At 39.2% G+C, this 12,371-nt stretch overlaps 1 protein-coding gene across 3 annotated transcripts in view; it reads left to right on the top strand.

Moving 5' to 3' along the window:
* KCNG2 (potassium voltage-gated channel modifier subfamily G member 2) overlaps positions 1–12,371 on the top strand; it is a 91,845-nt gene that overhangs the window by 54,885 nt on the left and 24,589 nt on the right. For all 3 annotated transcript variants that reach the window (XM_069957894.1, XM_069957893.1, XM_069957895.1), the window contains one exon: positions 1,549–2,382. In XM_069957894.1, the coding sequence (XP_069813995.1) occupies positions 1,624–2,382 (759 nt within the window). In that variant the 5' untranslated portion in view covers positions 1,549–1,623. The remainder of the gene's footprint in view (positions 1–1,548; positions 2,383–12,371) is intronic.

Here is a 12,371-nt window from a genome sequence, read left to right on the forward strand (position 1 = left end):
CTCTCCAGCATATCACAGTGTAAATTAAGTCATGGTTTAATTGTTCATAATGGAACATCACATGAGCTGTTGTAATCACCGGATGAAAGAAAATTCTAGTTTCCAGCCCCAGACATATAACTTATTTGCATCAATATGCTGTTAGAACTCAGAATCTTATTCTGACAGTCTCTAGTAGTTGTTGTGAAAACTGCGTAGTCAGAAAATGATGCCTAATTATACAGACAAGAATTACACTTACATTGTTATATATGTATTTTATAGGTAAATTTGCATACTTAGTATGCACATAGTACTGAATAGTGGCTTAGTGGCCTAACTTATGTTTAATGTATGAACTTGATATTTAAAAAAATATATAAAAAGAGGTTCTTTAAATTACTTCTATTTAAAAACCTTCCAGGACTTATCAGCTTCTGTATGTCCTGCAGAAAAATGGTGTGTGTTTTTTTTCCCACGTGACCCAGTGCTCTCTGCTGCCACCTCTGTCCATTCTAGGAACTGTCCAGATATTTTCTATGGGAATATACTACTGCTCTGGACAGTTCCTGACATGGACAGCAGAGAGCACCATGTCAAGCTGGAAAGAAAACACTGCTTCCTGCAGGACATACAGCAGCTGCAAAGTACTAAAAGACTTGAGATTTTTAACTTGAAGTAATTTATAAATTTTTATAATTTTATGACACCGGTTAATTTGAAAGCTATTTTTCCCCACTGGAGTACCACTTTAAAGAAAATAACATACAACCCAGTGTACGGATCACCAGCAGATATATATGTAAATATTTAAAATATTAAAGTTTAACATCTACATGCAGACAGTGTCCATAATTCCATAAGAAGATTATGAGTCTGTACTATACTCTTAAGGCCTATTACACAGAGAGATTATGTGCCAAATGAGGTAGACATCTCCCTGTATAATAGAGACCGAAATCAGCAGACCAGCTAGCAAACACTTAAGGCCCTATTACACACACAGATTTATCTGACAGATTATTGAAGCCAAAGCCAGGAACAGACTATAAACAGAGAACAGGTCATAAAGGCAAGGCTGAGATTTCTCCTCTTTCCAAATCCATTCCTGGCTTTGGCTCCAAGAATCTGTCAGATAAATGTGTGTGTGTAATAGGGCCTTTACTCATGGGCTGATCACTGTCTTTCAGTATGTTAAAAAATAATCTGCCGCTGGCCCTGCAATTCTTTTGAGTTGTTTAGCCACAATCACAAGCAGAGAGACCCATGCCCGGTACAGCACAACATGCTCATAAATAATAGGCGAGTATATAAGACTAGATCTGCTGTAACTGGGATCTCATCTTGGAGAAGCCAAACTCCACTACCGGTTCCCACTGATTGATACATTGTGATCATTCCCTCACTCTAGCACCAGGAGTTTTGTGAACACATACAGCGTTGAGCAGCATCCTAAGTTTATTGCGTTAGGATGTACTGTTCTTTGTCTTGTTTACATTCCATTCATTTTCATGTACCCTATCTCCATAAACAATACTAAAATGACAAACGCATGCTCTTCTCTTTCAGATCTGGCGCTGCTCTGCTCTCTAGAGCATCTACTGTTTCTTCTGGAAAGCGTGGTTGCCTAAATGAAGAAAGCCAATGTATCAGGAAATGGCATTACTGGCAGGGAAAGCAGAGGCCGATTTCACCTCCTTCAGGTTTAAGAACGTGGAAAACTTATGTGAAGTGCGGACCAGGAAAGGAGTGTTCTACAAAACAGCGAAGCTCCTCAGACCTGGAGAAGAGAGATGTTATAGAGGCCAAGTGGATGATAGAATGCGACATGTCATCATCAACGTAGGGGGCATAAAGTACCGGATCCCATGGACTACACTAGAAGACTGTCCACTGACACGGCTGGGAAAACTTAAAGCTTGTAACAATTATGATGAATTCATGGATGTTTGTGATGATTATGATATCAACTGCAATGAGTTCTTCTTTGATCGTAACCCATGTGCCTTTAGGACTATCATGACTTTTTTGGCAGCCGGGAAGCTAAGGATATTGAGAGAGATGTGTGCCCTTTCTTTCCAGGATGAACTTATATACTGGGGGATAGAGGAAGAACAATTGGAGTGGTGCTGCCTTAGAAAGCTGCAGCAGAAGGAGGAGGAATTAGCTGAGGCGAAGATGTACGAAGGGGAATATGGCACCTCCAAGGAGAATTCCCAAAGTGCCTTGCAGGACAGTGGGCGTTTAGCCCAGTGCATGAAGCATCTCAGGGACATGGTAGAGAACCCTCATTCAGGGATTCCAGGGAAGATTTTTGCTTGCTTGTCAGTTTCTTTTGTGGCAATCACAGCAGTAAGCCTCTGTATTAGCACCATGCCAGATTTCAGAGACGAAGAAGATAGGGTAAGTCTGGTAAAGAAAGTTTTGATGTTTATGGTTACAAATATTATAGATACGTATAGGTGGTACTAGAGAGATGGTTTTCTCTCATCTGCTGGAGAGCTTGTTTTTATAATTAAAATGTAAAACAGAATCTGCACATAAGTAGTATGTATATATATATATATATATATATATATATATATATATATATATAAATGATTTCAATCAAATGGTAAATATACAACTTTAATAACTAAAATATTTTTTATTTTATTCCAGTTCAGGGAGTAAAATGTGAATATTCTTTTGATCATTATGGGGTACATGTCTTAAACAAAGCCTCACCCCCATTCACCCCACCAGATTTCTTAAAAGGACGCACGCTTTTAATAAATCTGCGGGGACCCATGACTTTCAGACAGGCGCAGAAATCTACACCTGAGCAGGTGCAAATTTCTGCCATGATTAACCCATGTTTGATGGCATAAATCATGATAAATTAGGCGCAGGAGGAGACCACACCTCCTCCCTGCCTTGCCACTCCCCTGTCTGCCCATCAGGAAAAATGTGTACCTTTTCCATGGCATTGTCCAGGGCTCATCTTGATAAATGTCTCCCTATGTTACCATGATGAAAGTCCACAATAGGAGCCACAATAAATAATTTAGCTCCTTAAACTGTGATCCCATTGTATAGCATTTCACTAAGATGTAGGAAAGACAGGAAGAAACTCTGTGGATCATCTCACCAAACTGGAGCTTTAATAGTTGTAAAACTGGGCATAGACGGTAGTGACGGTATTGAAGACTTCCTGGCCCCTCCGGCCTGTGTGTGGCTGCCAGAGGGGGCCAGAAAAACTAAAACAGCCTGTCCTATGATTTGATACTGTAAGACCAATTAATTTCCACATTTTTATTGCATAAAAAGGTTTTGTCAGTAGGTTTTATTTAAAATAACATATATTTGCCTCAGAGTTTGAAAAAAATAGAAGACTTATAAATCTGCAACCTACTTTAACTAAAATAGAAATGATGTTTTGTTATACAGTAAATCAATTTTTAGGCTGTCTCTGTAGTGGTTTCTGCATTTTTTACGCACTGAAAAAGTGAAGAAATCCCGACACTCGCTGTATTCTGCTCCTGTAATTTTATTTAAACAATTGTGACGCTGCATAATAAAGACCGAGATAGGCCGAAACGCGTGCAGCGTGACAATTGTTTAAATAAAATTACAAGAGCAGAATACAGAGAGTGTCGGGATTTCCTCACTTTTGCTATATGATCGACTTTGTGTACCGCACCGTGGATACAAATAGAGGGCCAGTTATTTCGCTACTTCATTTTTTATATACTGTATATCCCACAAGTCACATATTCATGAATGGACAAACACCATGTTTTTTAGTTTACAATTATTGAAAATCAGGCTGAAATTCCACGTTTTAAAATGCGACATAAATACAAAAACCGCAGCGCAAATTAGGTGTAAAAAGTTTTATTTCCCCATTGTGTTTCAGAATCCACACTTGTGGATTTTGCTATGGATTTTAATTTCCCCAAATTAATGAAGACAATGTGCACCATTTCTGATACCAAAATTGACATGTTTAGAATTGGAAATTCATTCCTGAAGTTGAGCTACATTAAAGGGGAAGGAGCTTCAGTTTTTGAGACATACCTGTATCTCCTCCAGAATGATTGACAGCTGGAGGAGGCAGGGCCAGAGAGCAGGATGGGAGAGTCGGAGAGGGGGATGCTGGATCACACAGCAACATTCTAGGTTTGTATGCACTGCTGGTGATCTGGAAACTGGCAGCACGAATAAATGCAAATCTGTCCTGTCAGTTTCCATGGCTGCATGAATGATACAAGGCTCAATTTGTTGTGCTGTTTAAAGGCACAGCAAATGACCGCTGATTAAGGCCTTATGCACACGTTCAGTATTTTTTTCTGGTCCTGAAACAACCCGTGAGAAATTGCGGATTGCACATCCGTATTCCATTTCCGTAATTCCATTTTTTTACTACTCATTGCTTTTCAATGCACTTCATCCGGATTTTTTTGCGGAAATACGGATGCCAACATGTTACAATCCGTAAACAATCCGTAACCAATTGATTTCAATGAGAGGATCCGCAAAAAAAAAATGGGTCCGCACCCGGTCCGCACTAGGACATGTCCTTTTTTTTGTACGGATTGATTTTTATGCATTTCTGCTACTGATCGTGTGAATAGCCCAATAGACTTCAATGTGCACTAACTCGGATCCGGAAATACGGATCCGTAAATTACGGAACGTGTGAATAAGGCCTAACTCTAATTTCCATCCTTGCACGGCCCCATGTTGGGCCATGTAAAAGGACCCTCAGTCATGGTGTCGCTAAGGGTGTATGGAGCAGGCTTAAGAGCCGAGCCCACTTCATTCCAAGTGTCTGTAAGCAGCTGCTAGACAGTGGTAATAGCTGGCAAGCTCAGTTGTGGTTATTTAACAGTTTAAATACTGCTGTCAAAGCTGTGTACATTTGTATCTTTGGTGGTATAGTTGGTTGGATCACTCCCTGTGACACAATCTTGAGCAGATCCATTGTTATGGCAGCCTGATGCCTCCATGGCTGACATTTGCGGTCTCCACGCACAGCCAGGCTGCACAGTACAAGCAGATCACCAACTAAAATGATCAGTTTAATACTAGGGTAGGTTATGAAATGAACAATTCCTTGAAGAAAAAAAGTATTGTTTTAACAATAGGCATTGTGTAATACATTTAAATACTCTACTGATTAAATTTCTTTTCACAAGATGTTTGCCATAGAGAGCCAGAGAGGGCCAGAGTTCAGGCATTCAGAAGAGGGCCAGACACAGTGATGTCCTCCAGCTCAATAAGTGGTGTCTCTTACCTGGTAATTGCCCCAAAGCCAATCAATACATTCCAGCACAAAGATGAGTAGGGGCTTGTTATGTGGTTATAATGTCACTCAATGCCAAAAGCCACATGATTGATGGTGATCATACAATGCATAATTGTTAGGATGTTCATATTACTTATATGTGATTGTTGGGGCACATATAATATCATGCTATTGATGTGTGCTGATACACATAATTGACTCTTATTTAACAATACCCTGGGGTTCAAATGCCCTGTAACTATGAAGCCAAATTGTCAGCTGTCGGTCCTGACATTTTTAGTTGTAGCATCCTTGTCTGTGTTATAGACATGCAATCAAATTCTGTTTTACTTGATATTTAATTCTTGAGCTGCTTTAATTACTGCTTCTTCTTTTTCCAACAATGGTAGCGTCCTGGCATATTGCTATAGCTTCCATTTAGCAGCAACCTAAAGCAAAGGTCTGATAAAGGCGTCAAAACACGTCCCCAATAAAGAGCTGTGCTTATATGGATTCTGTGCATAGTTATCATCACTGCTATTTGTCTTCCAAATAATGTGTTATTATACTAAACATAGCATTGTATTAGCAGTGTTGTCATACATTAAAAAATAGATAATATTGTTCATTCTTTAATGAAAATATCAGTGTTCCTGAACCTGGCCTAAAGTTATTATAAATTTCCCTTGTCACTTATGATCACAGGGTGTCCAGGACCATGTAGATTGTGTTATATTTTCTGTACTGGTAACAATAACACTACTTTTCCAGCATGAAGTTATCATGGAAAGTTAAAGGGGTACTTCAGCATTTTCTTTCTTTCAAATTAACTGGTTTCAGAAAGTTATATAGATTTGTAATTTACTTCTATTTAAAAATCTCAAGTCTTCCCATACTTATCAGCTGCTGTTTGCCCTGCAGGAAGTGCTGTGTTCCATCCAGTCTGACACAGTGCTCTCTACTGACACCTGTATCCAAGACAAGAACTATCCAAGGAAGGAAAGGTTTTCTAGAGGAATTTGCTAAAGCTCTAGACAGTTCCTGTCTCAGAAAGAGGTGGCAGCAGAAAGTGCTGTGTCAGACTGGAAATAAAACAACATTTCCTGCAGGACATACAACAGCTGATAAGTACTGAAAGACTGTGGATTTTTATATACAAATAATGTATAAATCTATATAACTTTCTAAAACCAGTTGATTTGAAAGGATTTGATGGAGTACTACTTTAAAAACAGTGAAATATCTGAAAAGTGTGGGAAAAAATTGCATCCATATTATAGAAGGCTCATTTGAAGCCGCCTAAGGCTATGTTCCCACAATGTCTTTTTTTCACGTTAAAAATGTCCATCTTTTGATAAAGAAGAATGTCTTTAATGATCACGATCATTAAAAAGTCTGTCTTTATGAAAAGACAGACATTTTTCACGTAAAAAGACATTGTGGGAACATAGCCTAACAGTGATCAGAAGTAGAAATACAGAGCTGTTACTAGACCACTGTTCACACCATTTGCAGGTTTAAAATATACATACATATACTTGAATGACCCTTTCATATATATTTATATAAAAGTAGACAGCAATAAAGGCTTCAGTATTTTGTATTTTTCTCACCAGGTCCTTATCCCTTAGTTACTTATACAATAGATGATCAATGTAAAATGTAAATTCACTGTTATGACAGCTTGATCATTTACCATGGTGGATTTTACTGTCAGGATTCAAATTTAAAATACAAATTCTTAAATATAATAACTACATAAACCATTTGCATGGTAATAATCAAAAGGTAGACAGATCTAAAATGTGGGGTAAAAGCACGAGGGATGAGATGCTGGAACATGCTGGAACTCATTGGCTGCTTCATTCCAGCCACATTGATCACCTTATGTATCATTTGGAAACATCATTGCAGTTGTCACAAGTAACAGAGGGATAAGGACCTGGGGAGGAAAGCAGGCATATTACTGACACACAATACTGCCAAAGCCTTGCTGTATAATGTGTATGTAAAGGAATTAAGGAAGGCTGTAATTCTACATATTAAGGCTAGGTTCACACAATGTATATTTTCTATTACCGGCCGGGTCACAGAACGGCCGGTGTCTTACCAAGTGTGAACCCGGCCCAAACATGCAGCATACTATTAGTTTGCTGAATAATTAAAATGAACAAGCAGAAACATCTTTCAGATATGCAGGAAAAAAATTAAATAAAATTAAATTAAAAAAAAAAAAAAAAATATATATATATATATATATATATATATATATACACACACACACACATATATTGTGATATAGTATTCAATAATCAATATACTAATATAGTAACCAGGAATAGCAGCATGTTATTTGGGACTCAAGTGACATTTCTTTATTTGACAATCCATTATTCTTCTCACTAATTGCAGGTGGAAACATTATCAATTGCTTTTTCTTTAAATCTCACCCAATCATATGGTTTAACAGTAGTTATTGCATAGAGCCCACAGTACAGCCCAATGTCGACAAGATTATTCAGTGTAATGTGAAAGCATACTTTCAGAGATTCATGTGCATAGTAGTGCAGTTTTCATGCTCCCTATGTAAAATTAGTTCTCTGTACCTTATTACAAGTTCAGTCCACTTGCAGGCTCCATTTCAATATGAGGCAGAATAGGAGGAGATTTAAATTACTTTCCTTTCTCTTTGCTGAAATAGATGAAGCTAAGTGAATATATTCTCCATACAGAGAATTGCAAGCTGTCCATGTGTCTGTAGAAGAAACTGTGTACAGTACTCGTCCCTACCTCACCTCCTCACAGGCAAACAGGTGGTCTTCAGTTCTATTATGGTTGGTGCATTAATGCCTGAGATCTTTGGCCCCTGTGGCCCATCTGGACCTGTCTTCTTAGCATCTAAGTTAGCCAGAAGCTTCCACCACCCTGGCCAGCAATTGACTATGCTGGGCACATCCTAGACTTTAGTTGGCTTGGATAATTTGGCCAACAAGACACCATGCACATTATGCCGAATTCATTCTGGTCTCCAGAGTGCAAATTTTGCAACCTCTCTGGTATCTTGTTCCACTTTAAAAACAGTATTCAAACAGATGTGTCCTTACCATTGTTAGCTATTTGTATGAAGTTAAACCCTCTTTTTCAGTGGAACCAGACCCCCATCCCAGTCTATTAAGCCACCCTGGTGTCAGAAGCATTCACCCCTAGGCCATCCATTGCAGCCTAGAGGTGATATTCCAACCAGTAATAGGCCTACTCCGCCATTAGGACCAGGGAGTTGTGTCACTTGTGCAAGTCTCTTACATCCCATACCAGTCTTAGCTGAGCCTTGATTTGGCCTCCGCATGAGCTGCACCTTCCTTCTTCATCTGCAGGAAATGAACTTGGCCTCGGTCTCGGGCATATGCTTGCTGACCACCATCATGGATGGCTCCACACTGGTTTATTTAACTCCATGAATACCAAAGCAGTCTCCTCGGCCCACACCAGCCTCCAATCCAGCTTCAGTCAGTCAGTCAGCTCTCAGGATTATGGGCGAGTCAGCATCTCTTCAGATTTGTCTCCCCAATACCACCACCTTGTTAAATAAGTGCCTCTTAGGAAAAAACTGCCACTTTCTTGCAAAACAGCACCACTCCTGTCCCCAGGTTGTGTGTGGTATTACATGTGCTATTTACTTCAATGGAACTGAGCTACAGAACCACACCCAAATTGAGGTCAGGAGCGGTGCTGTTTCTGGAAGAAAGATGACTTTCATGTATGCAGTAATTGTCCAAATCAGAAAACCACAGTAACCCTCATTTTGCTGGCACTTTTCAGAGACTGAAAGCTGTTTTTAGTGACCTATTTGTGAAGAATACATGAATAGGAATTTGCATAATTGAGTCCCTGGAAGTTGATCAGTGCTATACAATTCCTTATGACTATCCATATCATATGCACTATTACCAGACATTTTCTAAAAGCTATTTATTCTTTCCTAGCAGTGGTCTATTTAAAAATGAAGTAATAAGGAACGACTGAGTCCATAGTAATTCCAGCCTTTCAAGAAATACATTTTAGCAGTCATGTATTGTCTGAGTTTCTGTGACTGTCTTCTTTGTATATATACCATTTGTATAGAAATAGCTTTCTATCTGTTCCTAACAGATGTGACTATTGAATTGATGCAATACTATAGTACAATAAGATTATACAATTCACTATACGCTTCTAATATCTTATTGCATCACCTTTTGCACTTTTACATATTCAAAGAGCAGATAAATAATGAGTATATTTGATGTCAGCCAGAGAACATTGAAGATTTCAATGGTATTGGAAACTTTTCTATAGACCCTAGAAGTTTTTGTATGCCATTATTTATAGTTTAGCTTGTAAAATTAAAGTACAAACCCAATGTTTTTTGTTGGAGTAGTATTATTATAGAAGTTCTTTATGGCTTTAGCACTTTACAGTGTCTGGTGGTATTATTTGGAACGGTCTAGTCATTTATTTATGAGGGCATTACTGGACACTGTATGATTATTCTTTGTCAGTGTATTACAGTTTTGTTTAGGCTATGTGTGGCTACACTATTTTGGACTGCATGGTCTATTATTTGGATAGTGTGTCTTGGTATTACTTTAGTGGTGGGTACCTGTATTAATAGCATATATCAGTAACATTAGCAGACTGTGTCTAAACCTGTCAACACTGCAAGACCCTTTGCAATTTCTGAGATACGGCCAGTGTGAGCGCGCAGGAGTGCATCTCTCCCTGGCTGTCAATTAAATCTGACTCATTCGCTTCGTTACAGTCTATTGAGCAAACACGGATGTTCTGCCGGATGGAGAGTGGAGTGCAATGCCACACACTGCCCCAGGCTGTATCTCAGGATTGCAGCGGGTCTCCAGAGTGAGACTCTGTGCAATCAATAACTTTTGATGATGTGTAAGAAGTTACTTCAGTAACTGTCAGTACATATAGCAGTTAGCATACATTTAGAAGATATAGGTGGGCATTTATTAAGACCAGCGCACCCCTACTCACCCCGCCGGATTTACTCCAGCAGGTGCAGAAATTTACACCTGATCCTGAGCAGGTGTAGATTTCAGCCATGATTTACACATGGTGGCAGATGTACAGTAAATTATGGTACAGTAAAGCAGGCGTGGGAGGAGACCCCCAAACCCTCCATGACTCTTTATAGGAAATGTTTTTTTTAAAATGTAGCAAAAAGCAGTAAATCCCAGCAGTTAGGCTTTTTCATTTCCAGACATTATCATTTTCCCCAAAAGTTCACTTTACTGATTAAAAGGGACTCTGTCTCTTTAACAAACATCACGTGACCATAGCAGGAAACTTCTCTAGTTTTTATAGAACATTTGAATGCTTTGAGCAGATCCATACATTATAGAACAATGCCACGTCTTTTAGTGCTGTGTGGGCAACATAAAGAGCAAAATGGTAGAAAATTGGACTTCATAAAACCAGGATTTCAACTATAGCTGGGAAATTAACTGCATTTACAATTTTATATTCATTCACTTGCATAAAATGTTCTTTATATTGTTTACCAAGGAAAGTACAGGCGCTTGCCTTGAAATAACCCTTAATTGCCAAATACCTGCGGAGATCCATACACAGTGTGAAACAGAGTGGTCACAGCCTACAGAGCAGAGATACATTAATGCTTCCTTATAACCTGGGAACTGGAATGCAGATACATGTGGCTCTATCCAACAGCCTAGATTATTGCATTCTGCACAAGGACACTGTCTGCCAGGCTTTTGTTTCCCTGTACAACCAAAGTGCATTCAGTACTTGTTATTGTACATCTTCTGCTTGACTATTGTACAGGCAGGCATTCTTCTTTATAATGCTGTTAGAAAGAAAGCACTTACCTCCCCCTCCTATTATTCACAATGTGCAAATGACATAATTAAGTCAATATAACTCTAATTACTTTGAACCTAAATGGAAAGAAAGAATAAAAACATTTTATGCACTCAGTAAAGCAAACAGACACTTTCTGACAGCTAAAGCTTTAGTTTTAAGCTCATCTGTGGTTAGGTCTCAGATAAGTACTGTAAAATCCACAGTAAACATAAAACCAATACAAATGACAGCAAGATAATAGGTTTGCACAGAGCCTCTGCCTGTGTACCTACTAGGCACTTCATATCTAAAGTGGACTGAAATCCTTGGTTCCATGGTAAAAAGGAAGTAGGCTTAGTGCAAGTGGCCTTATCTATCGTTTAACTAGAAAGATCCATACGGCATGACTGGAAGTGCTAATCTCCTATGTTTTTGGATTATAAAATCGGGTCTTAGTGCATAAAAGTAGGCAAAAAGTAGTAATATAGTGGAGTAAAGTAGTCATCCCGAGCATGTTAGCCAATATGGGTAGATTTGACCAGTAAAATAGTTACACAGTACAAGCAGTACAACAGTATTTGCCTTATAGCAGGAACAGATAAATTCTGTGGGATTGCAGCAGGGATGTCAGGACCCCCCTTCCCACTTTTCTGAGTTTTTTTTTTTTTAAGCTAAGCCTAAGGTATATTGAAGCCCATGTGGTGGCCAGTGACAAATGTATCTATTATGTATGCATACCAAGCAGCAAGTAATGTGTTGATAGGTATTCGGGATGGTCCAAACCGAGTTTGGTTCGGGTTCATACGAACCCGAACCCTCGGTAATGATTCCCGCTGTCTGTCCGCTCCGTGGAGAGGGTGGATACAGCGAGAGGACCGCCTGGAAAACTGGGATAAAGCCATAGCCATAGGCTGTATCCCAGTTTTCCAGGCGTTTCTCCCGCTGTATCCGCCCGCTCCACGGAGCGGGCAGACAGTGGGAATCTGCTGCCGAGCATTCGGGTTCATACGAACCCAAACCTCGGCAGGTTCGGACCATCCCTAATAGGTATCTGTTCATAGTGCATTGCGTCTGTCAGAGGTGTTTAGCTGCATGTTTTCCAAGTGCGTATTATAAACATATGTTGTATGAACACAGCCCGACTACTGTTCTTGGTGCAGTATGCTGAACTGGGTTTCCCTAAGGCTGAGCAGAGAATGGGCCTGAATTTTATTTGTATATGTTTATTAATAGGTATTTGTTTTCTTGTGTCCTATAGAGATGA

This window comes from Dendropsophus ebraccatus, chromosome 2 (genome assembly GCF_027789765.1).
Source record: "Dendropsophus ebraccatus isolate aDenEbr1 chromosome 2, aDenEbr1.pat, whole genome shotgun sequence".
NCBI lineage: Eukaryota > Metazoa > Chordata > Amphibia > Anura > Hylidae > Dendropsophus > Dendropsophus ebraccatus.